This window comes from Odontesthes bonariensis, chromosome 2 (assembly GCF_027942865.1).
Source record: "Odontesthes bonariensis isolate fOdoBon6 chromosome 2, fOdoBon6.hap1, whole genome shotgun sequence".
Taxonomy (NCBI): domain Eukaryota; kingdom Metazoa; phylum Chordata; class Actinopteri; order Atheriniformes; family Atherinopsidae; genus Odontesthes; species Odontesthes bonariensis.
The window spans coordinates 11,664,526-11,691,600 of NC_134507.1; the positions used below are offsets into that span (position 1 = coordinate 11,664,526).

General features: G+C 42.3%; 2 protein-coding genes across 6 annotated transcripts; one reads left to right on the forward strand and one right to left on the reverse strand.

The window, feature by feature from the left end:
* The first annotated feature begins 1,597 nt into the window (after positions 1-1,597).
* Positions 1,598-8,381, forward strand: msh6 (mutS homolog 6 (E. coli)). 2 transcript variants are annotated; one of them, XM_075477161.1, is made up of 10 exons: positions 1,598-1,973; positions 2,521-2,726; positions 2,841-3,031; positions 3,245-5,816; positions 6,297-6,580; positions 6,717-6,834; positions 6,926-7,015; positions 7,142-7,296; positions 7,896-8,095; positions 8,193-8,381. In XM_075477161.1, the coding sequence occupies exons 1-10, from the start codon at positions 1,717-1,719 to the stop codon at positions 8,272-8,274; spliced, it is 4,155 nt and encodes a 1,384-aa protein (XP_075333276.1). In that variant the 5' UTR covers positions 1,598-1,716; the 3' UTR covers positions 8,275-8,381. The 2 variants fall into 2 exon arrangements, with proteins under 2 accessions (XP_075333276.1, XP_075333285.1); XM_075477170.1 differs by having other exon boundaries at positions 2,524-2,726.
* On the reverse strand, positions 8,344-19,513 carry fbxo11a (F-box protein 11a). Of its 4 annotated transcripts, none has more exons than XM_075477186.1 (22): positions 19,128-19,513; positions 17,113-17,279; positions 16,948-17,029; positions 15,879-16,020; positions 15,096-15,225; positions 14,403-14,486; positions 14,115-14,247; positions 13,923-14,029; positions 13,667-13,778; positions 13,294-13,400; positions 12,783-12,920; positions 12,217-12,434; positions 11,943-12,123; positions 11,717-11,839; positions 11,419-11,504; positions 11,234-11,310; positions 10,957-11,100; positions 10,704-10,814; positions 10,479-10,586; positions 10,256-10,364; positions 10,065-10,163; positions 8,344-9,892 (listed from the first exon to the last, which is right to left on the reverse strand). In XM_075477186.1, the coding sequence occupies exons 1-22, from the start codon at positions 19,219-19,221 to the stop codon at positions 9,763-9,765; spliced, it is 2,682 nt and encodes an 893-aa protein (XP_075333301.1). In that variant the 5' UTR covers positions 19,222-19,513; the 3' UTR covers positions 8,344-9,762. The 4 variants fall into 4 exon arrangements, with proteins under 4 accessions (XP_075333301.1, XP_075333295.1, XP_075333307.1 ...); XM_075477180.1 differs by having other exon boundaries at positions 15,879-16,023; XM_075477192.1 differs by having other exon boundaries at positions 15,879-16,023; positions 17,155-17,279; positions 19,128-19,508.
* Between the last annotated feature and the right edge of the window lie 7,562 nt (positions 19,514-27,075).

Genomic DNA, 27,075 nt, shown 5'->3' on the forward strand with positions numbered 1-27,075 from the left:
CATATCTAATGTAAATTATTATTTTATCGGTAGCAGGACGAGAAAAGATTTCACTGCATATTGTACTGTGTATGATTGTGTATGTGACACATAAAACTGTCCTGAATCTTGAAGAACATTTAATCATCTGTGTTTGGTGACATATCACAATAATGAACAAATACATTTTTTATTGACAGTGTGCCATCAATTCCAGACTCTACTTAAGGATGTCTTTGATGTTGGCTTAATTATAAATGCCATTTTTACTTATTGTTCCTATTGAATTACTAGCAAATAGAGCAATCTTTGTGACTGAAGCTCCTGCCATAGTGTCCCAATGATGATCCTACTTTCAAAGATTTTTTTTTCTTTTCTCCCATTGACAAAATCAGAATCAACCTTTTACCTGCCTAGAATTAAATTTCTTATTAAATACTTTTGCCACAGAAGATGAATTGCGACACTGAAATTCTCCCGTTGGGAGGAATTCAGGTTTTCACCTCATTTGTTTTCCTTTTGTATATTGTGACACAAATATCCCAGAGATAACAATCCTGTATCATGAATTAATAAATGAATTAACTCTCTCGGATTCATGTTGAGTGCAGACAAACTGTCTCTTAAGATCATGTCATCACGTACGCTGAAAGAATCAAATTACCATTCAATTATTCTGGAGTTTATTACATTAAACATAACAGTCACACTTTAATGCAGGCAGGCCTGCTGTCAAGCACATTCAAATCCCTGCCATGCTGGGCTGATGAAAGTTGAGCTCTGACATTTCTTTTTAAAGTATATAATTCAGTACTCTTACTATGTACCCCTTATGACAATCGTTTAATTATTCATACTACTACCCACACATTAGCCCTTGAAATATTTTGCAGAGAAATGTGTTGAAAACAACCATAGACGGCAAATGCACATAAACAATGATAAGAGGTTAAACTTTTTGGTGCCATATCAATTCAGATGCATTTTCAAGACTTGCACTAACTTTTGGCCAAAAATGTTCCAACTAATATGTCATGTCTATGTACATAAACAGAGATCTGTAGAACTGAGCCCAAATTATTTTTGTGATGACCGGATGTAATAAGATTCCAGCTCCAGAGTTGTTTCATTACAAGTAGTATCCATCTTGTGTGCAACCCAACATTCCTATTGAGAAGCATGATGACTTCAAAGCATAAAGGATCGTGCAGCCATGTTGCTCAAGTCTGTTTTTTTTTTATCTTGCAGGTGTTTTATAGTTCTTTTCCTAATATTTTAGTCACTCTGCATCTCTGTCAGATGGATTTTGCAGATGAAGACCTGCAGCTTTCTCACTTGTTTTCCCATTGTGTATGTTTGTGGTGGGTGAATTCACTCCATGACAACTTCACTTGACAGAGCTCCATGGATCTTTACCATACACCCATTATGTGTTACATGTGGGAAGCTCCTTAAAAATAAAGTTAACATGAAAAAAAATGATGAAGGCTGAGGACTTGGCGCCAACAATTGGCCAACAAGGAAAGTTGTGTTTAGATCATGTGATTTCCACGTTAGAGTGTAGTCGTGTGTGATTGGATAGGGTGTGTAACCACGCCCATAACATCTAAAGAGCGTGTTTCCCGCGCCGTGACTCTCTTCTCGGCTAGAAGCTAGGTGATGTGCGTGGGTTCAGGGAGACAGTAGTACAAGGAATATCACAGAAGTACCGCGAAAGTACGACGTAAATCTGCACGAATGGCGAAGCAAAGCTCGCTTTTCAATTTTTTCACCAAGTCTCCGCCGTCGGTTTCCAAGCCGAAGCCGAGCCCCTCTCCGACCGAGGCCGACCTGCCCTCCGCAGTAGAGAACTCGTCTCCGAAAGAGGAAGCTAAACAAACGCAGCAACAGAAACCTACCAAGACCAGCAAAGTTAAGCAAAGAAGTAGCTCCAAGACTGCCAGCGGGGGACTCAAGAAACTGTTTGGCGACAAGGCTCAGAAAACTAAAGACAGGTTAGTCTTGGGAGCCGTGTAATTGCTGGAGTTACTTTTGATCTGACGATTAGCTTGGCTTCAGGAACTTAGCTAATGTCTACATTAGTAAAATAAATATAAAAAAACAGCCAATTCCTCTTATGCGCTGCTACAGACTGGTCGAGAATCTACAAGTTATTTTGGATGTTCGTTTTATGTATAGATTTTAGATGTGACAGTCGTGCAGAACTGACATGACATGTAAATGGTTGTAGTGTTTATGGCCAAACAGTCGGCCCTGCAACCTGCACTCGACCTGTACTCCTGTATTATTAATGACTGTTGATTACAGAGCAGGAACAATTTATTCAAGATCTGAAATGAATAGGTTGTTAAAGTAGTTACAGCTGGAAAGATTGTCCCACTTTTTGAGCTGAGGCATAACCTAACAATGGCTCACTTGTGGAGGTTTGTCGTCAAGGATGTGTCCTGAACATTTATAATATTGGATAACATTTAGTATTTGACTTCTTTTATGTGGCTTTATGTTTTTTTTTTTTGTTTTTTTTTTCTTTCTTGCTTTCAGCAGCTCCACGTGCTCATTCCGTGCTGGCACCCTTGTGTGGGGAAAACTAGAAGGACACCCCTGGTGGCCATGCATGGTGGTGCCCCAGCCTCTGACTGGACAGCAGATGAGGGGCAGGGGTCGGGACCAGCGCATCCATGTTCATTTCTTTGATGAACCTCCCACTAGAGGATGGGTTAACACCAAATATGTCAGAGAGTACCAAGGTTTGCCACTGCTGTTTGTCATGATCGTGACAATACCATGAAACTAGTTTTGGTGCCATTGTGTCGTCTGTAATTCGAGTAAGCCCGACTGTTTTACCGCTGTATGACCCGCAGGCTCCGACAGCAGTGACGTCAAACCCGGGGGGGTGTTCTTCAGCGGCAAGCCGGTCATTCGCCGAGCGATGGCGCTTGCCGACGGAGTTATTTTCGACAGTCCTGAAAAGAGACTAAAGATCCCGGTCTGTGTGGATCCATCTGACGAGGAAGAGGAGGAGGAGGAGGAGGAGGATGATGAGGAAATGGAGGTAATGTAAATGTATAGATATAGCGACACAGAGGTGTACATGTGCCTGTCTTGAATAACAATATTTTTAAAATGCTTCTTTTATATCAAGATTGATTATGCAGAATATGTTTGCCATTTCTAATCAGGTCAGTTATGGGATTAAAAAATGTTTTTTTTTTTCCAGTTATCTGTCCTGTTTTGTATTTATCTTTATTTTTCAACTATATTTCAGCTTGACAAGTCAGAGACCGATGAGGAGGTCAGTGATGGGGAAGTCAGTAAAAATAAGGAAGTGAAGCCATCTAAAGCTAGTCGACGTTCATCCCGTGCGTCAGCGGAAGGTGGGAGCAAACCCAAGCGCCGTCGCATTATCATGGCCTCTGACAGTGATGGATCGGAGGAGGAGTTCAAACCAGAGCATGCTGCGTCTAGCAGTGAAGATGAGGAGGAAGAGGGGGCGGTGAGTAGTGAAGAGGAGGCGAAAGAGAGCACCCAAGAGTCGGAGGTAGAAAGCCCCATCAAGCCTGTTAAGCGCAAGCGCCCGGCAGAGAAGCCTGCAAACACAAAACCGAAGACAATCGCTGCCCCGTCTGCCGCACCTAAACGGGCCCCGCCGGCAATCGCAGCCAACACAAAGTCCCGTTTGTCAGCCTTTTCTGCTCCTGACAGCTTTGAGAGCCAGGCCAGTGGGCCGGGGTCTGTTGGAGGCGGAACAGTTTGGGACCACGAGAAGCTGGAGTGGCTGCAGGAAGGCAGAAGAAAAGACGGCAAGAGGCGGCGACAGTCGGAGGATGAGTACGACCCCTCCACCCTGTACGTGCCCGAAGACTTTGCGAACAGAGTCACTCCTGGAATGCGTCGGTGGTGGCAGCTCAAGTCTGACATGTTTGATACGGTGATTTTCTACAAGGTGGGAAAGTTTTATGAGCTCTACCACATGGATGCTGTCGTTGGAGTCAATGAGCTGGGCCTGACGTTTATGAAGGGGACGTGGGCACACTCTGGTTTTCCAGAGATCGGCTTTGGACGCTTCTCCGATGTATTGGTCCAGAAAGGCTACAAGGTGGCTCGTGTGGAGCAGACGGAGACCCCAGATATGATGGAAGCACGTTGCAAGACCATGGCTAAGCCCACAAAATTTGACCGTGTTGTGAAAAGAGAAGTGTGCCGGATTATCACACGTGGCACCCAAACCTACAGCGTGTTGGACGGCGCTCCCTCAGAGAGTCAGAGCAAGTTCCTCCTGAGTTTGAAAGAAAAGGCTGAAGAGGAAAGCTCCGGGCGCTATCGCACATACGGCGTCTGCTTTGTGGACACTTCTGTGGGTTATTTCCACATTGGTCAGTTCCCAGATGACCGCCACTGCTCACGCCTGCGCACTCTGATCGCACACTTTTCCCCCGCTGAGGTGCTGTTTGAGAGGGGGAACCCATCTGTGGAGACGCGCAAAATCCTGAAGGCGTCTCTGTCCTCTGCTCTGCAGGAAGGGCTTAATGCAGGGACACAGTTCTGGGATGCTCAGAAGGCGCTTAAAACCCTCTCGGAAGAGGATTATTTTAAAGAGACTGCTGGAGAGGAGCGTGGCACCGGGAACAGTTTTCTCCCTTCTCTTATAAAAAAGATGACCTCAGAGAGTGATTCACTGTGCCTGACTCCCAAGGAGGGGTATGAACTGGCACTGTCAGCTTTCGGGGGATGTGTGTTCTACCTCAAGAAATGTCTGGTAGACAAAGAGTTGCTTTCCTTGGCCAACTTTGAAGAATATGTGCCTGTTGACGTAGAGATGGAGAAAACTGCCGGGCCTGCCAGTTTCTTTGCTCAGACTCGCCGGCGTATGATCCTCGACGGAGTGACTTTGGCAAACTTGGAAATCTTCCAGAATGGATTGGGCGGAAGCGAAGGGACGCTGCTGGAGCGTTTGGACACGTGCTCCACCCCGTTTGGCAAGAGGCTGCTAAAGCAGTGGCTCTGCGCTCCGCTGTGTAATCCCACCTCCATCAGGGACAGACTGGATGCAGTGGATGACCTAATGGGGGCTCAAGCTCAGGCGACTGAGGTTTCAGACCTGTTGAAGAAGCTCCCGGACTTGGAGCGTCTCCTGAGTAAGATCCACAGCATTGGCACTCCTCTAAAAGGCCAGGACCACCCTGACAGCAGAGCAGTCCTCTATGAAGAGGTCACTTACAGCAAGCGCAAGATAGCAGACTTCCTCTCTGCACTGGAAGGTTTCAAAACGATGCAGGAGATCATTTCCGTCTTTGCTCCAGTTTCAGGTGGATTTAACTCCGCATTGCTTCAACAAGTTGTCAGTCTGAAGACTAAAAAGAACGGCCTCTTTCCAGACCTCTCTGCCGAACTCAAGCGCTGGGAGACGGCTTTCGACCACCAGAAAGCCCGCACTACCGGCGTCATAACCCCAAAAGCTGGCTTCGACCCCGAGTACGACCAGGCTCTGACGGGAGTCAAGAACTGTGAGCGAGAGCTGCAGGAGTACCTGGACAGACAGAAGAAGAGGCTTGGCTGTAAAAGCATGTCCTACTGGGGAACTGGGCGGAACCGCTTTCAGATGGAAGTTCCTGACAGTGTCTCGGAGAGGAATGTCCCTGAGGAGTATGAGGTGAAGTCTACAAAGAAAGGCTGGAAGCGTTACGTGACGAAGGAGACGGAGCGGCTGTTCTCAGAGCTGCAGGGATTCGAAGAGAAGAGAGATGCTGCACTGAAGGACTGCATGAGGAGGCTCTTCTACAACTTTGATAAGAACTACAGAGACTGGAAGACTGGCGTGGAGTGCATGGCAGTGCTAGGTAATGTCATTTTCTTGCTCTTTTTAATACGCATTTGTGTTTTTAAAATGGAAAAAGTGTTCCCATGGGTATTGTTGTGCGGTTTGTATTTATTTTATCTTTGTCTGAGCATCCTTTTTTGGGCCTTTGAAAGCATGATGAGTTGGCGGTTGTCCGCTCTGAATCAATATCCTGCAGATTCAGCTAATTAAAGGCGCCTTGTAGAAAAAATGCAGTCATTAACTGACTACTTCAAAAATAAATGTTGGCCATGGGATAGATCAGGAAGTTTCTTTCCGTGCTGCCAGAATTGACCATTAGTGCTCCTGTTTAGTTTATTGCTGTGTAAAAAAAATTTAAAAAATATTTAATTAAACTTGAACCACTGGGCCACCCTTCAGCCACAGGCTAGGTTTAACTGTCTCAATAAAAAATTTCCTCCTTAAAAAAAAAAAAAAAAAAAGACCAGTAACTATATTCTTCTTTTATTTCCCCTGACAGATGTGCTGTTGGCTTTGTCGCGCTACAGCCAGGGTGGGGATGGTGTAATGACCAGGCCTCAGGTGGTGCTCCCTGAGGATGACAGCCAGGTTGCGCCCTTCATTAACCTCACTGGGTCCCGTCACCCCTGTGTCACCAAGACCTTTTTTGGCGACGACTTTATTCCCAACGACATCTTCATTGGCTGCCCTGGAAGCAGTGACGGTGATGAGGAGGAAGGCGGTGCCGCTTGTGTTCTTGTCACAGGGCCAAACATGGGGGGAAAGTCTACTCTCATGCGACAGGTGGGTTATTTACATGTTTGTATGTGTGTGTATGGTCCAGTTGTACCCATGTTGGCGTTAGTGATTTATTTGGAGGTCTCTGTTGGTCCATGTTAAGATATCCCGCTGCTTTTTTTTTTCTTTTTTTTTTCTACAGTGTGGGCTTGTGATCATTCTAGCTCAGCTGGGGTGCTACGTTCCAGCTGAGAGCCTCCATTTTACACCAGTTGACAGGGTCTTCACCAGGCTGGGAGCCTCTGATCGAATCATGGCTGGTAACGTCTCAAACACCTTTTAGCGTAATGATCCGAGCTGGCCTTCGATGAGTTAAACTTGTACTCTTGTAATGATCCCCCCCTTCTGTAGGAGAGAGCACCTTCTTTGTGGAGCTGAGTGAGACTGCCAGCATCCTGCACCATGCCACAAAACACTCACTTGTGCTTCTTGATGAATTGGGTAAGTCGGTTTTCACATTTATTCATGCTTGCATTTGAAATTGAGTCTGGTCTCCACAGAACAGTTTTGTTGTCATGGTGTCACTTTGTTTTCATCGCTTAGTCATTTAGCTGTGCCTCGTTGCAGGAAGGGGCACAGCCACATATGATGGCACAGCGATTGCCAGCGCTGTTGTGAAGGAGCTCGCTGAGAAGATCTGCTGTCGCACGCTCTTCTCCACACATTACCACTCCCTGGTAGAGGACTACGCCAACAACCCTGCTGTGCGGTTGGGCCACATGGTAAGCACGGCAGTGCTAATGTTGCTAAATACTGCGCATCACAGGCAGACATTGGCTAATGCAAGCTTTGAGCACTATTTTTCATTTTGATTACATTATGTCCCTTTCCCTTTGTGTGGAGGAACCCATTTTCTGTGTAGACAGCTTGGGCTCCTGAATGTTAAACCTATTACTGCTATTAAGATGTGCACTAAAAGAAAAGTTCCATGTCTTGGTTTCTTGTAGTTTTGGAAGCATTGGATACATGTTATAGTGCTAAGAGTGTCTAATGTAGCAGAGAGGACGAATAAAGTGAAAGCAATAACTTGAAGGATCTTAAGTTTGAGAGAATTAATTTAGCAGTTTGTGGCCTCATCGAGATTACAGCACAGCTGTTTCCCCTGCGCCAGCAGTGGGTGCTCCTCTAGCCACAATCTGCCGCTTCCTGCCATTTCTGAGCTCCTCTACTCGAGTTAAAGGCTGCAAATGGTGTTGCGGTACTCTATATTTTTGAGCGTCCTACTTGTTCCAACAGATCAGCTCGAACGTTGCATGCAGTATTTTTCTTCACTGTGCATCACACACAGTACTTTTGAATGAAGTGCTTCTGTCCCTTTCAGGCGTGCATGGTCGAGAATGAATGTGAGGATCCAAGTCAAGAGACGATCACATTCCTCTACAAGTTCATCACTGGTGCTTGTCCTAAGAGCTATGGATTCAATGCTGCCCGACTAGCCAGCCTGCCAGAGGAGGTCATCCAGGCAGGACACAGGAAGGCCAGAGAGTTCGAGAGGAGCACAATCAGCCTCAGACTATTCAAGTAGGTTTTAGTGTTTGTGTTGGTCGGCAACGCAAGGATCTGAACTGATGTCTCTGTCAGCCGTTGGAGTTTCATTTCCCATTCCTTTCTCTTTCAGGAAGCTCTGCCAGTTTGCCGAAGACGCCACACCGGACATCACACACTTTGCTTCACTTGTGCAGCTGCTCAACACCCTGTAGTTTGAGTCAGCTATTGCTGATTTATTTTTTGTTTTGGTTCTCTCGGCACTTTGAAAAAAAACACTACTGTAATGATCCAATAAAGTTTATTTTTTAAAAAATGACAATGTTTCATCTAGGAAATTAAACCCTTTTAATTCACACTATCGCCTACACAACGGTTATTGAATACTTCACAATATATTAAGTCTAGATGTTATGATACATGCATACATTTCAGTCTGTATGAGAATCCACAATCACCAGTACACATGAATGGATGAGAGAGACGGGGGGAGGGGGCAATGAAACCATAAAGCGCTGTATATAGATACTTGTCTCAGCTTCAGTAGAGTAAAAGCTGTTCAATTCTCCAGCAACATTGGCAAACAAGTAACCATTGAAAAGGAATTGTGCTTTCACACGACTTTTTTTCCATTGCATGAATATCAATAATCCAACAAAAGGCCACGAAGCGGCACTTGAACCCGTTACAGAAGACAACCACATGGAAATGGAACACAGGGTCTCATGAGTGTGGATTATTTACTAAACAAATGCTGCAAAGGGTTTAAAAACCAAGACAAAAACAACACAAATGGGTTAAACAAAACAGTGTGCATAGATAATGTAAAGCAGACCGTTTCATACGCGTTATCACGAGTCTCGTGAAAGCACATTTCTGTATTGCAAACGTAAAAGGAGTCAACGTTGCTGGAGAAAATGTTTAGTGTTTTCCTCTCTTTTCTCTGAGCTCTTTCACAGAAAGAAGTTAGATACTGCGACATGAGTATAATTACAGCAATTCTGGGGAATAACCAAAAAAAAAACACTTAATAAAATAAAGACATTCAAGTACAGTAAGATTTTTGCATGAAAATACAAAACTACACAAAAAAAAAAGCATTAAAATCAAATCTCAACAGTCGTCTTGAGGACAGAGGAAGAAAAGAAAAGCTGAAGTGCTAGGTCATTTTTCTCGTACATATACGAGCACGTCGGTTGCCCAGTGATGGAAGCATTGTTGCATTTGGGGCTTTTTGCCTCCCGCGAGGACCGTTCTGACTTGGCGTCCGTCCACGCCATGAATCAATCTGTACACGACTACAGTCTCTTGTTCTTGCGCTTCTTGAAAGATGAGCCTCGGTAGTTTCGTCCATCTCGCTGGTGTCACGAGGGGCGACCAGTTCAACACACCCACAAACCCTGAGTCAGTTGCTCTCCCGCTGGGTTCCACTGAGGTCATCTTTACTTTTGTCAATTGGGGAAAAAAAAGAAAAAAGACAAAAAAAAACGAGGCATCCGTTATTAACACTCCCCCCCCCAAAAAAAATGTCTCTTTTTAGCATATTCGCGTCCCCAGTATTTTTTATTTTTTTATTTTTTAAAGTTGCTGTATATGCTCTTGTCAAAGTGAATCTGTATTTTTGTTTGGATCTTCTCCTCCACAGCACTACTGTGTCTTATGTCCATAACTGCTGAAGTGCAAAGGGACCTGGCATCTTGATCTCAGTTGTGCTGCAGGGTATTGGACTCTATAGGAGGGGCAGAGTCATACAGAGTGTCCGTGTCGTGCGTCGGCTCTCCAGCTAACGTGCAGGGATTTGAAAGCGTCCCCGCGCCACAGTCACAGAAGAATCTGGGAAATTGAGATATGATTATTTTCAGTTGAAGTCCATTAAGACACAAAGAAATACAAGTATTTTGGAAGCAGAAGCTGGTTATGTTTGTGCTCCATCACACAAAGTGTAAAGCTACAGTAATCGTGTTCATAGTCTGGTCTGGTAGAAGTATCTGGAAATCACACCAACCTATCGTGTCTGATGAACTCCACATCGTGTCCTTGGTGACACTTCTTGATGCAGTTCACACAGATGGCATTGCGGTCTGTTGTGTTACAGGTATGACACCTATGTGAACCCAAAGTTGGTTAACAATCGAGAAAAACAAACAACCACTGGATGTATTCGTCACGTCGATTGCTATTGCAAACAACATTTACCTGTAAAAATCGTGCATTGGATAGCTGGTGTAACTTGAAATCTTGTACAGGCACTGACCTCTGCTCACAGCCTTTTCAATGGCATCTTGATTGTTCAATATTTTATTATCTGCGGAAGACATGGCAAGAATTTATTCACAATGAGGCAGCGGAGCTCTGATTATCTGCCTGTTATCGGGCAATTAAGGATTTGTTAAAAATAACGTTGGAAGAAATTTGACACCTTTCATTGTAACATTGACACCTGATGCAAGAAACAATCCACCAAAACGATTGTTGAAGATCTGATTGCCTTCAAGGGTCGCTGTGGCATGGTTGGTGATCTCAATACCTTGTAGGAAAACACAAAAGCAGTTTTTAAGTTTTTTTTCAGTCATATCTGCAAGGGCATTAAAGTCCAGAACAATCTTAAATAACTAATGACAGCCTGTGTGCAGCTGTTACCCACCAGCAGCGAAGCCATCAAATATCCTGTTTTTCCTCAGTACAGGGTGACTGTTGGTGCTAATGAGAACACCCGCTTGGGCATTTCTGAAGATGTCGTTCTCCTCCAGCAAACCTGATGACAGAAAACAGTTCCAAGAATTACAGACTTGTAAACATCAACCCAATAAAAAGAAAAAAAAACTTTTTCAGTTGATTGTGAAGCAAACTGTGAGGAAGATTTAATCGACTTTCACAGAATAAAATCGACAAGCTACCTCTTCCGCCATTGAATATACAGATCCCGCCATCTCTCCCGTCGTGGATCTTGTTCCTCCGCAAAGTGGGGTTGCTGTCGGTCTTGATCCACACTCCTGCCATCGCATTGTCAAAGATCTCGTTGTCCTCGATGAATCCCAAGCCTGAAAAATGCATACAAATGTAGCAAATTAGTGCAATATAGGTTGACTTGAGTAAATCTGAGCGAACGGAAAAAAGCCAACAGCCTAATTTGAAAAAGTAAAAGAAAAGAGAAAAGCCCTCTCTGCTTCTCACCTGAGTTGTAAACCAAAATGCCTCCATTCTGCCCTCCCCAGATCTTGTTCCGTCTGATCTTAGGATTGCTGCCAGTCCTGTAAAAAAAAGAAAAAAGTGGGATAGGTGAGCCACTGTCTCAATAAGCTGGATGCACGTCTTCTTGACATGTAATGCGAGTTTAACGATGAGTTTTTGAAACAAACCTTATCTGAACTCCAGAGTACATGTGATTGTAGATATCATTGTCCTCCAGCACACCGTGGCCATTGTCATAAAAGTAGACCCCGACCTGTTGACATGAAAACACGATAGCTGCCATTTATTCATAGTACTAAAGCGCATATTATCGAATAGTTCGTATGACAGGGAGCGATCTCGTTAACATCCTACTGAATTAAAAAAATAAAATAAAAAATACAACATTGAGCTTCTCTGACAATGCAATTTGTGAGCACTCAGCTTCTGAATTATGACATGAATACATCTTGCTTATAATCTCACCTGCTTCCCGCTGTGTATCCTGTTCCTCCTCAGTACTGGCGTACTGCCCGTCGTCACCCACACTCCTGCCAGTGTATTGCTGTACACTTCATTCTCCTCTATGACTCCTTGTCCTTTTTCATGCTACATAAAACAAACAATCGATCACTGCTCCATTTCAAAGTGATACCATAAAAGGTACCCAACAAAATGAAGACGGAACACAAAAAACGAGAAAAGTATTTACCACATATATGCCACCATGTTGACCATCATGGATCTTGTTGTGCCTGACGATAGGGCAGCTATTTGTCCTGATCTGGATTCCTGCCAGGGCATTACCATAGATGTCGTTTCCTTCGATGAGGCCTCTGCCATCACCGAAGATATAAACGCCGCCTTGGTTGCCGTTGAATATGGCATTTCCTCTGCGTTTGGACAAAAACAAATACATTTGAGGACACTCGTCTAAACTGACACCTCCTCAATTACACTTATTTGAGACCCCGGGCAATGCTGACCTTATTGTGGGGTCGCTGTTGGAGGTGATCCACACCCCTGCAAAGTTATTTGCATAGATCTTGTTTTCAATGAACTGACCACGCCCCTTTTCGTGCACATAGATGCCCCCAGTCTGACCGTGATGGATCTCACAACGAACCACAGTTGGATTGGCATACGCTTTCACCTCGAAGCCAGCTATACGGTTCCTATGGATGTTGCAGCTCTCAAAGTAACCCTGGAAACGGATGGAGAAAGACTAGATTACTGTACATTCTGTTTAATTCACAGGCAAAGAACTGTGTATTTAGTACAAAGTAATTACAATAATTATATTCAAGATGTATGAAATAATAATAAACTAACTAATACGCTCAAATATGAAAGTTTGATTGCATTTAAATTAAGGGTCAACACTTTGTGGCTGTGGGCTGACAAGTAACGCCTCATCACTTTTAATTGTAATGACACACACTCATCAATTAAGAAATATTCTCCAGTAAAATTATTTTTAAAAAAAACTTATAGAAGTGTGAAAAAGTTCATAAAGAACAAACAAACCAAACACCAGTAAGCTGAATCTTACCATGCCGTGGTCAAATGTGAAAACCCCTACATCTCTGCCATGGTGGATGTGATTCCGTCTGATGATTGGGTTGCCGTGGTTCTTCACCCAGATCCCAGCCAGGGCATTGTTTGAGATCTCATTGTCTTCATATATTCCCTGAACATAAGACAGTGGAAGTCAATCGCTACTCACAGTTTTTCCGTCTATCAAATTGTTTCATGGTATTGTCCTTTAACCAAGATACAAGCTCTGTAATCCAGCATTTTTGAAATTCTGGTCCCCTTGCCCTGAATGCTTTTCACCTTTCCCGGCTTCAACACACCTGATTTAAATATGTGGGTCAGCTCGTCATCGCTTCATGAAGCTCTGCACAAGTCTGATAATGACCCATTAACATTCAAGCTCTGCGCTGACCTACTCACCTACATAAAACATGTAAGAATTTACCCCATAAAGCTCTGTGAAGACGAACGAGCGGCCAACACCGTGTCTGTAAGCGTTAAAATGATGAATGAGAGGTGTAAATCACCTGTGCGTGGTCAGTGATGTAAAGACCAACATTTTCACAGTCACTGATGTTGCAGTGCTTGATTGTAGGACAAGCACCCTGACCGCTGACGCAGACAGCTGACCCCACTGAAACAAGCAGAACCAAAATGCATTAATACAAAATACCATGTCAGAGCCTCTTCTGTCACGTATAGTTTTTAAAAACCATAACAAGTAGTATTTTCTTGCAACTCCTCATCATGGATCTAACTTGTGTGACTATTCTAATAATAGCACAACTTTGTTCTCCTCTTTCATAGCCCAACAGCCTTCTTGCATCCCCTTTAGAATGATCTTAAAACCCCGATAAATGTTGAAAATGATAAAAGTAGGCCAAAAGGCCGCAGATTTACCTGTGCATGTGCTGCGTATGATGCAGTGGTCAATGATGGGACTGCAGTTGACCGTAATCTCCAAGCAGTGATGTGCATTGTGGTGCTGGGCGGATTTATCGTCAGGATTGAACTGCAGCAGAAATACCAGTTAAAAAAAAAAGGGCGAAAAGCACCAACTAAAAGGATGACTATCTACCAACGTCACTCAAAAAAACTTGTACATACTAATTATGTGGTCTACGGGCAAAAAAAAAGGAAAAAGATGTCCTCTCACCCTTATGGTCATGTATCCAACGTAAGCATCTTCTGAACCTTCCATGAACACAAATGTAGAGTCTCTGGTGTTCTCGATGATGACTTTCTCTGCTACTTTTCCGGGAGCTACAAAAACAACCAGAAAGGCTTAGTTAGACTCTAAACAAATGCAAAGTTTAAAACCGGATTTATGGCTTTAAAACATGCGTACCAGCTCCGATCATTGTGATGGGAGACTCGATGTAGATCCATTCGTCTGTATAAATACCAGAGTGGACGAATATCAAGCCGTCAAAGTGAGGCTCCTGACCCCCTCCAAGGGCATCCTCGATGGTGTCATAGTACTGGAGAAAGCATAACAAGTCAGCTGAAGGACTGGATACACACACACACATATATATATATATATATATATATATATATATATATACACATATACACACACACACACAGTACGTACGTATGTATAATTAAAAGAACGTCAGAAAAGTTCACTTACAAACATGTTATCTCTCCCTTTGTATCTGGCAGGATTACTGTAGAAGTGTTCTGCAAATCCTGGCTTAACATGGGCACCTTTATACTGCGAGAAACAAAACAATATAACAAACAGAGTTATTTTCACCAAGAGGATGATATACAATGAGCAAATGACTACGACATTACATTCAAGAGAAGATCATGATGTAACATGTCTCTGATGGCCTGTCTAGGGAAAACACTCCTCAGGGCCAGTGTATCACAAAGGAACACAACGCATCCACGTTCTCCTCCACACTCTAATTACTGAATGTCACACTGTTGCCTTTGGTGTTGCCCTTTCACGTGACATTTGCTATCTGTAAACAAGAGGGCTGCGCAGATTCAGCAATGAGTGGAATTTGTTCAATATTAACAATTTGCAGTGTATAAAAGCCAATCGTGCGTAATAATTTAGTTCCATATCCCTCAACTCTCCCATGACTTGAGAATGGTTATAATATACGGTGCGCCTCGTTCAGCTCTGGACACTGTATCTGGTGACCACACTGTAAAGCAAATACCCTGATGCAATATGCACAACTCTTACTACACCAAACATTTTTAAATTAAACAATTATTTTACAGAGCAGTAATAAAGTGCTCATCTGTGCTAAATCATTGCGGACAGAGGACATTTGAGAGATTTGAGGTGTTTTTGAGAATTCCATACCAGCTGCTGAAAACTCTCCTTCCACGGGTTTGGCTGCTCATATTCTTCTGGGTTTATCTGGTAGAACTTTCCCGCCTCAGGGTGCATCATGGGTCGCGTGTATTCAAAAACTTCCATGTACAGTCGCTTCCTGAAATAGGAAGACACATCAACGGTAAACATCCCCCTCTTCTTATTTGTGTCAGGATTCCTTATCATAGCTGAAGTTCTGTAAAAACAACCATTCTTTGTTATGCTTGGGTTGACTTTAATAACTACTTACAGGCCGTTTATCTTTAAATTTGGCTCCTTACAGTCAGCAAGAAACTGCTGTGTAAACAGACCTGACGTCTAAGATTGATATTTGAAAAGCGTGCGTTTTATAATACATATAAATATATATGATCAGTTACAATTGACCCATTAGGACCTGATGCAACATATAAATACTTTCCCTTATATTTTTAAGAGACACAAGCAATTATGTCTTCAATAAACACTCATGAACATAAGGGCAAAGTCCACAATTCACAATAAGTTGTCTGTTGAATATTTCTAGTTCCTTCAGAGGCAAAAAAAAATGTCGTTTTTTTGGGGGGGGGGTTTTCATAAAGTCCAGCTTTATACGGCTTTTTAAACCTTTGGGTCATAATGCGTTTAAATATCAATTAGATGCCAACTTTAAAGCCGCTCTGAACCAAATCATTTACAACAAATAAACCAGGTAAGTGGTCCAAAGAAAATGTTTTTTTCCTTTTCTTTTCTTGTTCTAAAACACCGACCGGTTACACCAACGTGTCTCACCAGAGGATGGGGTCATTGGCCAGCTCACTGAAGCGCTTGCACACGCATGCTGCACGGCACAAGTCCTGCTCCAGCAGGTACGAGAAGATCTTTAGCACCACCTCATCCGGAAGCTTCTCCTGCAAATACAGCTCTGCTGGAGCTGCTGGGAGGAGAATGAAATTAGAATCTATCATTTGTGAGAAAGGCCGGGGTCTAGTTGAAGTCAGACAACAGCATGCATAAGAAGCATCTTCAATTTCGAAAGTTGCAAGCTACTGCAGAAAATGATTGCTACTTCAGTACATCACCATTGATTTAATCATATTATGCACATTTCTCTTCCAGGGTTAAAACACTGATCCCAAATATAAATCAACATCCTACTGACTGACAAAAAAAACCCCACATTTTTCTTCATTTACGTAGGGGAGAAAACAAAGAAAGCTATTATTTGGAGTTGACCTCAGGGAAAGATAGGAAGGTGAAACGTAAGAAAATGTGACACATGTCATCTAGTAATTTGGTTTCAAAAGTTTCGACGTGGACCAACTGTGGGCACAACATGAAGAAGTCCGACGGTTGGCAGCAGAACCACAAACAGGTGAAAATCTGTTTTGTGATCTTTGGCTGGTGCAGCAAGGGATTACAAAGGCTATAAATGCCATTAGCAGAAAAGATTTTTTTATGATTTAGAGAAATTCCCGGCAATATTTGAAACCATAAATCAAGAGGTTTATAGCGTTACAAGCGCACATTTCCTGAGTTATCTTTTTTCTTTTTTTTTTTTTTTCTCCAAATGAGGTTAGAGATGATATCAACATGTCTTTGTCATGACCTGTGCAGCACAAAGCTACATTCTACAGTGAATATTCAGATGATTACATTCAAGTTTCTTTGTATAAACAGTGCGACTCAAAACAAGTCACATTCTCACAGACGGGAGAAAGGTTAAACGTTTCGACACACAGCAATAACCGTCACAAAAAGGAATTGCACCCACAATTACGCCTCGTGAACTATGCAGAATCTCATGATTGATACACTTTTATGGAAAAATACACATCGGTATTGAAGCGGTCCCAATTACCTGGTAAATCTTGACATTTTCCGGAAACTCTTGGACGCTTAGGTCGATGTCCAAAGTTTTCTGTTGTTGAAGTGGAGGCACCCTGTAGATTAAAAAAAAAAAAAAAAGTACCTTTTTAATAATCACTGTTTGTCTTTTATAACAAACTTATATATACATACATACACATTTCTTCCACGATCTTTGCAGGACTCTTGAGAAATGTACCTCCATGTTGGTCTTTGTCGGACACACTGTTCTCTTGGGTAGAGACTTTCTTCTAAGTTGGTAGGGACTATTCTGAGCTCCTGGACCGGATTCTTCTGCGACCATTTCTGCAGGAACGTCCTCATCTACAAATAGCAGACCAAGAGAAAAAGATTACCAACAATGCATTCAATTATATCCATGGCAGATGATCAAGCCAGCGTTGATCCCATCACGCACTTGTCGCCCTTTAAGTATATCCATTAAAAACACTGAAGAGCGTGAATACTTTTCTAATTTTATGATTGACATCAACTTGCTGGTATATTTAAAACCTGGTTGAACAACAGACATTCTAAGATAATCACTTGCAATTGTCTCAACGGTGTCTATGAGAAGGCATGAAACAAAAAACAGAAAGAAAAACTGTCTTTTTCAGCTCTTTACCTGCTCTGTGGGGAACAAGCTGATTACAAATCCTATCATGGGGGGGTCAATCAATTCAATCATTCAATCAATTGAAAAGCCAACCCCCAGCCAAACCACATATATGTATATACACCTATTTACCATAATGAGTTGATAGCTACACCTGAGGGAAGATGCAAACGCTGTCTGCTTGTTGCTCCGGCTGCAAGACTCTACCCAGCTACAAGAACAGTAACCATTACAAAGTGTAATGTGACGACATGGGCCAGTTAAAGTGATGTTCTCCAAGTGTACCGTGTACCATGAAGTACCATGTAAGTCTTCCTCCCTTATTTGACAAACACAAACATTTTTTCCTCCTCAGCAAATACATACTGTGGCATCTTGAAAAGAGCGGAAGATGGAGTTGTGTATCATATCATTTAATTTTCTGTCCCTTTTAGATGGGAACAAAGCTATGCTGTAGGCGCCTAGATGAAATTAATATAGAAATTAAATGAGATACAGAGAGGATCTACAGAATTCTGAGGAAACATTATTAAGCTGAGCGTGACACTTTACTCTTTGTTGGGTCTCTGTTCAGACTGTCAACACATCACCTTGATTCACTTTATCAAGAGACAACAAGTGTTATGGGTTAACCATCTTTAGCTGATTGGCACTCAATTGTTACTGTGAGATCAAACATCTGAATTGTTCACGTTGAATTAGATTGGCCAACCAATCATTAATGTTGCAGATCAGTATCAGGTCAATAATGCGGGCTTGAAGCCATGGCAGCTATAATTTAAGAGCGTCCTTTTCTTTCTTTTTGTATGACTAAAATTGCATCCAACATTCGCTCACATTACACCGCCTGATGTCACAGCAGTGCTTCGGAAAAGAAACTAAAACAAAACAAACACAGGTTACTATGGACACACAAAAAATCTAATTACAGGCAGCATATTCTGCATTCATATGTTAGAATAGCAAAGGTCACTAGGTGAGCAGCCCTTTTTTTCCCCCTTTCATTTTTTATTTTTATTTTTTTGAATAACGCCAGAACGCAGATAGCTAGCCAGACGTGCTAATAATAACAACGATCTAGCACGGGCTATGTTAAGTTAGCATACTACGACAACTGGCAAAACCGCTTAATGTATCCTTCCTTGCATTTGTCACCCATGAAGCCAGCAAGTAACTGTCTTATCATTAGTCATTTCCGGAACTTGTGAATTTTACCTTCTAAAAAAACAAAAACACCACTGGTATGAGGTTAGACATGCAATAGAGAGGCCGACTCGGGGCATAAAATCAAGCAAAACAAAGCGCGGCCTGAATGCTAAGTAGAAACACAAAAGCCTCGGTGTTTCCTCGCAGCAATGGAACCTACCGAGAGCGCCCTTAGCGCCCTTAGCTCCCAAGTGTCTTTCCACAACAACTAACGTTGCCCCACTGCGCGTACGACATTTCACAAAAACAACACAAAAAAAATGTCAAATCATAACACATACTAATATATACTGTGGTCAGCTGTTTGACAAGCAGCTCGGTAATGCTAACGCTAGCTTTTTAAACGTTACCTCTTTCCTGGTGATTCCTCTCCGGCTGCACCGGGCGCGGCCTCGATACTCGCCTAGGTCTTCTGCTAACGTTACTTGCTCTGACGGAGTTCATTTGGGGGGTTGTTAATCTGAAAGAAAAGTCGAAGCCTTCACAGCAGAAGAGGCGACGCAAAACCCGCCGTCTATGTCTTTTTCTTCAGCATTGCACGATTTGCCATCTTTCACCGTGGCTCAAGAGAAACGTATCGCTGTGTTACTCCCCGTTCCCCTGCACTGGTGTTACGTCTAGTCCCGTTCTACTGTAGCAGGAGGAGCCATAACAGACAGGCACGGTCCGTCAGGCCTCAGTCACATCACATGGGAGGACCTCTAGTCGTCTCCTCGCTTTCTCCGTGGAAGGCGGTCGATTTAACAGAGATTTTACTTTTACTTATGAGCTCAGTCTTTCAAGCATCCATCATGCGAGAATCTGCTGTTTGCCTCTGCAGTAGTCGGGCTTCCATGGATTGAGGTGTTAGCTAAGCGATTATAGGACTTTACAGCCTATCCCCGTCAACGTCTTGGATATATCTTCATGGACAGATTACTTAACAGGCTTTGGTCACAGATCCAGGGACTAAAAGAGTCAGGGGAGGGGGGCTGTGGTCAGAAATATTATACCAAAACCAAAACTGGACCACTTACAGACCACAGAAACATGGCTAACAATCATAGAATAGAATAGAATAGAATAGAATAGAATAGAATAGAATAGAAAAATACTTAATTCATCCCCCCAGTGGGGGAAATTCCAATCATATTAAGACATTAGAGACACAAACAGAACACAAACAGAACTACACAGATGGAGATGGAAAATCTTGATGGTGACTGGTGATGGAGGCATTTGCATGTCCGTGCCCTCTGTTTCATAAATGCATCCATGAGTGTCTTGCTTGAAGGAACTCTGAAAATGAGCATCTGTTGCGAAATCTAATTCAAACCTAACACTATTTATCATTTAACAGACTGCCATCAATTTATCAGTTCAAAAATACAAAATAAGAACATCTGTACAGTAAATAGACTGATAAAAGATTTGCAACAGTCTAATATTTCTGATTTTATCTAAAAAAAACTGTATCTTCGTAAAAAAAAAAAAGGTATGCGCTCAGGTTTTTGATTCAATTCTTTTATTATGGTGTCAACTACATGTTCAATGTGGTCTGTTCTATGGTTGAACGTTTTCCAGCCACCAGAGGTCCCAAGTGTCTGTTTTCTTCCTGCTGTCCTTTGAGAACGGCAGCATCCGCTTTCATGATTATCATAAGCTGTATTCAGACCTCCACTTTCTCACCACTTCTTGCCAGAATCTCTGTTCCAGCCAGCTTTGATTTCTCATTGAAGTCCTCAGACTGCGGGCTCACTGTGATCTTGGCACAGCTGGCTGACTTTGCAGCATTTCTACATGTCCTATTACACCTGTCTCTCTAACCCAAATAAGCTAATCTGTGTTGTAGATCAGCCAAAAAAAATAAATAAATACTCTGATCCTTGCAAGTATTGAACTAAGGAACAGTATTCACCGTGACAAATTATGTTATTTTTTCATTTGTTTCTGCTGTATTTTTCACGTTTGGGAACGCAGTGGGAGCTTGCAGTGTTCTGCAAACAAACCGCAATGTTGCATTAAGTTGTAAATGTTTTAGGGGGTAAAATGAATCATCAATATACACTAAATGCTTATAAATGAATGGACACTTGCAACCAAGTCCAGTAACTGCAGGGTTTTGGCATTTTTCAAGGTCCTTCGGTGAATATAATAGAAGGTAATTTTTTTTTTTTTTTGCAGTGAGGAGAACAGAAGAGATACTGTTCTTTCGGTAGAATTAACAGCTGGATGCTCAGACGTCTGCCTCTCTTGCCAAAGAGAACTGTGACTTTGTGTGTTCAGCTGCACAGTTTGTAGTAGAAAACATCTTTACAGAGGCATTGTCCAGTTTGTCAGCAGGAATAAACCGCTGTCTTATCTTACGCGCTGTATTCCTGAAAATGCTTACAGTCATGTAGCAGCAATATCGTTGCAACATGTAACCAGGTCTGTGAAGAAATTATTTTTCATGTGAGATCAAACTTTGAGGAGTAGATATTTTTATGGAGTTCACATTGTAATAAATACACTCAAACCTCTTTAAAACATCGCCTATCGATAAAAGTGATTCTATTCATTTAGACATAGATGTTTTGCAGTCATTTTTTATTTAATATCTAATACATAAAAGACACACAAAAAAAAACCAGATAAGTCACGTGTAAAAAGTGAGTGCACCCTTACATTTGTTACTATATTGATTAGATTAAATCAGAAGCAGGAGTCCCAGATTAGGTGCTGATGGAACCTCCACGGAGTAACAAGTGACATCTAAGGTCTAGTGTTCATTTTGCCGTTCACATGTGGTGTGATGTAAAGAAAGAGCTCTCCAAAGCCCTTGGGGGGGAAAAAAAGATTGTGGATGTGTGTGAGTCTGGCTTTTGAAAATGTTTTTAAGGTGTCAAATGACTGTCAGTTCACACAGGATTGGCGATTCCAGCAAATTCCCCCCAAGAGCTGAAACGAGTTTGCAAGTCTCCCAAAACTTATCACGGGATCAAAAGTGCGTGAGTCGAAAATCAAAAAGAGATTGGCACAATTTGACTTGCATGGGAAAGTGTGTCTGAAAGAAGCTTTTGCCATACACCAAAGACCACGAGAGAGAGAATAGATAGCAAAGGCGTTCTTTGCCATCTAAACAGACTGATTGATTCAGTTCTGAATTCTGCATCATATGCGCCTTCGTCTAAAAGTTTCTGAAGAACACGAGGTGAGCATTTTAAGAGGATACTGATTCAAAGTGGCTCAAAAAGGAGGTTTATGGAACGGCAAAATCAAAGCACAGATTTGAATCACGTTGAAATGCTGCCAGGGATTTTTACAGTCAATACTTTCAGCAAAACCATCATAAACATCCCTGAGTGAATTTAACCAGAAAGAGTTTTTACGTATTTTAAGCAAGCTGCTGTAAGAGTGCTGGACAAAAAGCAAAGCGTCCACAGGAAGTAATGTCTGTTGAAGGGGTCAGTAAGTGTTTTTTTTTCTACTCCCTTAAATCCTGTTGCGTGCAGGTTGTCCACTAGATGTCACCTCCTGTCATCCTCTGAGTATTCACTCCATGCTGCATGAGAAGATGAATACCATTTGCTTTTTGTTACTGTTGTCTGAATGGTGTTTCACATCCGATTTCTGTTCAGAAATATTCATTTCTATTTCACAAACGTCCTGAGCAGCCACTCTTGGCAGCATATGTACCGTAGTCTGGAAGCTAGACTCTAAAAGCTACCATGACAACAGTGTTGTATGTGTCAGATTGCCAAATACATTGAAGAAATGTTTCCTTTCTAAGTCAGCGTGCATTGCCAAGTTTTGTCATCGTGTGAATATCGATGTGTAAGTTGTCAATATGTGACTTTTTAGCTGGTTTAGATAAGTAGCGCTCCACTTACTTGTTAACTAGCTGCAGCACGAGAGTCACACTGATCCCCTAGACAAGTGGTCATGGTAGTGTTCTCCCAAATCATCCAATACTTTTGGTTTTCATACACATTCATAATGTTTATGTTTTCTGTCCATGCATCTGTTTGTTTTCATATTGTTTGGCTCTCTGCTTTCAGCAAACTGCAGATGTACCAGCAGGACCATCTGTTATTTGATGGGTTATTGATCCATCTGTGAGCTTGTCTGTCCGTCTGATGGGGTTATAGGTGAATGACCTCGACGTTACAAAAAAAAGAAAGAGGAAAACATATGCCAACAAAACGAGCTTTTGTTTTTAAAAAAAACTAAAGTGTTCCTATTTTTAGGGGGTCATGTCTTTTGTTGATAAATCTTCAGGTAAGTACAAGCTTTATTAACGTTTCAAACTTGATTTGAATGCAGAGACTGATTACTTTTGTGTTGTGTGATGCACTGACTGCGATTCTCTGTTGAGGATATGCTTTGGCTCTGTGTTGCCATAGCCAGAAGGAGCATTTTTCACCTTTTCTTACATAATTTTCATGTATTTATGCTTTTATCTATCATACCGAGCCCTTCCTCACACATACTGGTTTCTCTAAGACTTAAACACGTAGAGCTTAACTGTCAAGATCTCTGTTATTTTTGACACTAATCTGCGGGATATATGACAGTGAGGAACATGTGTTGGCTTGGTAACCAATCTAGTATCCAGTGGCAACAGAGGTCTATTGAATCCTGGGTGGCTCTGTATTGGCTGGTGTGCCCACCACTCTCCTGTGTCACCAAGTCACAGAGGCACATCCATAAAGCAGCTCCTAATAACTATGGGGTTGTGTAATATTCAGGAGTCAATATTGTCTCGATCTGTGTGTGCGTGTGTGTGTGAGAGAGATTGGGTAGGGGTCAAACCTGCACTGGTATTACAAACACCCTTTGTGTAGGACAAATCAGTGTTTTAACCTGCAGGTGGTAGCACTCTCTGTCTCACTGTGTCACTTTCACTGTCTCTCTGAGGTACACACACAGAAACAAAAGTCTATATTTAACTCCTTCTTTCAAACGAGCTCCCTTCCTTGCATTATATTCTTTCTTGAAAACACTGTTCATCTTTAAGGATGTGTCCATTCTTGCTCATCACTGAGTCCGCATCCAAAGGCATCCACTGGCGCAGAGGCAGACACAACAGGATAAGCGTCTTTGTCTCAGACTCCTGTCGGTCATAGACACCCCCTCTCCGCCACCACCCCCTACTCCCTCCCAGCCTCTCCTCTATTTGGGCGGCTGTTACAGAGAGGGCAGATGGCTCATTACCATAAATAGGACAGAGAGAGAGTAAGTAAGGGGGCCGTGCACACCAACCAACAGGACCATGCCGCCCAAAAACCAAGGAAATGGGAGTCCGTTGCTAGGAGAGAGGAAAGACAGCTTTATGGCAACACAAAGCTGATTCCCCCATCCGACCTCATCTCATTCCCGCCCCCTCGTTTCTTGCTCTGGGGACTGAGCCTTGAATCTGCTGGCCGGGACAGATGGTCGACGGGCCCCACCGTCTTTACAGCTGGACGCAGGCTGCTCTGACCCAGTGAGACCTGGCAGGACTGCATCACACCTCATCCCGTCCAACCTATAAGAAGGAGGAGTGGAAAGTGATGAAGCCCCAGCCATCAGCTAAGAATAGATCCACACTTGTTGCCCACAGGAAATGTGTGGCTGCACAATAGATAATATGTAAAGAGTTTGCAATGGTGGGATGCATTCACGAAGACGAAATCATTCCATGAGTGTAATCGCAGGTTCTCTCTGGCTACCCTGTTGCTGCTCTTTTCCTTCGCTATTAAGATTTTATTGAATTACTCACAGGACAGAATGAGTATCTAGGACATGTGAAGGAAGTGGGGTTACAGAACAGCTGATTAAGAATGAATTACATGGCGTGTTTCAGGGCAGTTCCTGACCATGTCCCAATGACCACTCAGGCCTTTATCAAAATATTTGAGGATTACACTGTGCTACAGTCACAAAGCAGGATGATTTGCACTCAAGATTATTTATTTTGACAAGCATCCCAGCATGAAGGACAGATTGTGGAGCATTAGAATACGATTTCACACCTCTGGTATGACAAATATACGCCACGTAAAACTGGAAAATTGACGTGTAAGATTTCATTCATAACCAAATCTAACTTCAACTGAAACATTCCCACTTGTTGCCCTTTCCGAAACAGACTCCCTGCACCCATGACCTTTCAAACATGGGTCAGAACTAATAGAAAGTCCAATTGGAGTGATACCAGTTCAAGATAAAAAAAATTTGCTAAATTTGCCAACCCTGTTTAGGGGCTTTTATAGGGCATTTGTCATGTTCTAGGCAAGGGGGCAGGTTGAATCCTGATTATGATTACTTCCCAAGCCTCTTTGAGGGGTTAGTGTTTATCTCAGCCGACATTACTGTTGTTGAGAAGTATGAAAATAGTTGTCACTTTTTTCTGATTGTTCTTATTATCAATGATGTGTTCATTATGCAAACAAAAGAGGGATACTTCCTTCAATGCAGATTATCATAGTGAAAAACCACCTCTGAAACAAGAGCACATCTGTTCTCACTTGACCTTTTGACTGAAGAGCAAGTGGAGTCAACTGATTTTTTGAGAAAACAAAGTTAAATTCAAACAGACTGAAGACTTGATAGATACACATTAGTGACATTTGCTGAGTGATTATGATTATGATAATTGGTTTGATTTGAGACCACACAGCAATATTTGCATCATCAGTTCATTAACAATAACTGGTGTAAATTTGAAAGATTATTGCAGCCCATCCTTGCGGAATTAGAACAGGATTTTTGACACTGTCATAGAGGAGAATGGTGGGAAAAGAGGGCAAAAAGATCAACTATCCGAAATGAGCGAGGGACAGCATGGCAGCAGCATGACAAGTAAGCAGAACAGAGGCGGTCCAGCATCACCTCCCCAGCCACCCTGGTTGCATAGGAACACGAGGGCCATGCCTACCCTGCAGACACACTCCTTTCCTCTCTCCTCTGCCACGCTTCATTACCCTGTGTTCAGCCAGGCACGGAGAGGCACTGCACCACTTTCTCCTCACTACAGCCGTGTGCCCGCTCACAGCCTCGCTCACAACCAGGTTCCTCTCAGACCAAGGCAGGGTGTACGCTGCCCTTTAGGCATCAGGTCATGCTCACTTAAGATGCATATAGACAACAGCAGGAGGCCTGTACTTACATACTAAGCAGTGGTTCTCAAGCTTTTTTTTTTTTGTCAGCTGTACCTTGATGTTTATAGATGAAGCCCCTGCATGGAAGTGTGAAGTTAGCATTACATCATGGTCTGGGCATTTCATAACAAAACCAAAAAGGCAAACAGTCCAAAACCACATAGGTATTATTTGTGGTTGTTTGCCAGCACTGGGAGCAGCATAATAAGTAAGCAAAACATCACTTTGTGGTCATTATGCATTATGTATGCTGGGTGGTTTTTGGTTGCTTGTGTGTTATTTCTAGTCATCTTTCAAAGTTTGCATAGATTATTTTTGGAAATCAAGAAAGAGACAGGCAATAAAAAACCTGAAGTCAGAGTCGAACCCAGACCTGCCGTGGTGGGGACTCAACTTCTGCACAAGGCATCTGAGCTACATAGGAGCGACCAGTTCTGTCATTTTTTTCTACTTTCTTTTCTTGTGTCTTATTCATCATCTTTGTATCTGATTTATATAATAATCACTTTGTGTCTCTTGATGATCTTTTTTTTTTGTGCCTCATTGTGGTCACTTTTGTGTCTTTATGGTTATCTGAACTGAACTGTGGTTAATTTGCTTCTCATCATTTTTTTTTTATATCTCAAAGAAGACTCTGTGCCTGTGCACTGCAGATCTGTTTATAATTGAATAGTTTTTTAATCTGTTTATTCTTTCATTCAACATTTTGTTGTTTCATTTTTTCACATATTCACTCATTCATTTTTTTTTAACCCTCTTAATACAAAGCAGGGTCATGGGGGAGTTGGAGCCTGTCCTAGCTGCCATTGAGGGAGACAGTGTACTCCCCCGATAGGTCACCAGTCCATCACAGGGCTCTGTTTTAAACATTTTCTTTTGTTTTCCATTGTTTTGAAAGTGTACTTAAGAAAACTTACTTACTAACTACTTATCTGTTTTCCATTTTATCCATTCATCCCTTTATTTTAGGATTCACTTTGAACTCTTCATCCATTTCATTTAGTTGAATATTAGACTGACTGTAAAACCGAACCGCTCTCTTTGCTTGTGTATTGAAAATATCAATTCTCTTTCAAGTGCTGCTATTCTGAAACGTACTTTCATTGAAGTTCACCGCTATACCTGTCGGATTAGAAATTTTCGAGCGTGTCTTTTTTTTTTTTTTTCAATTTTGGACTGATTGGTTGAAAAATAA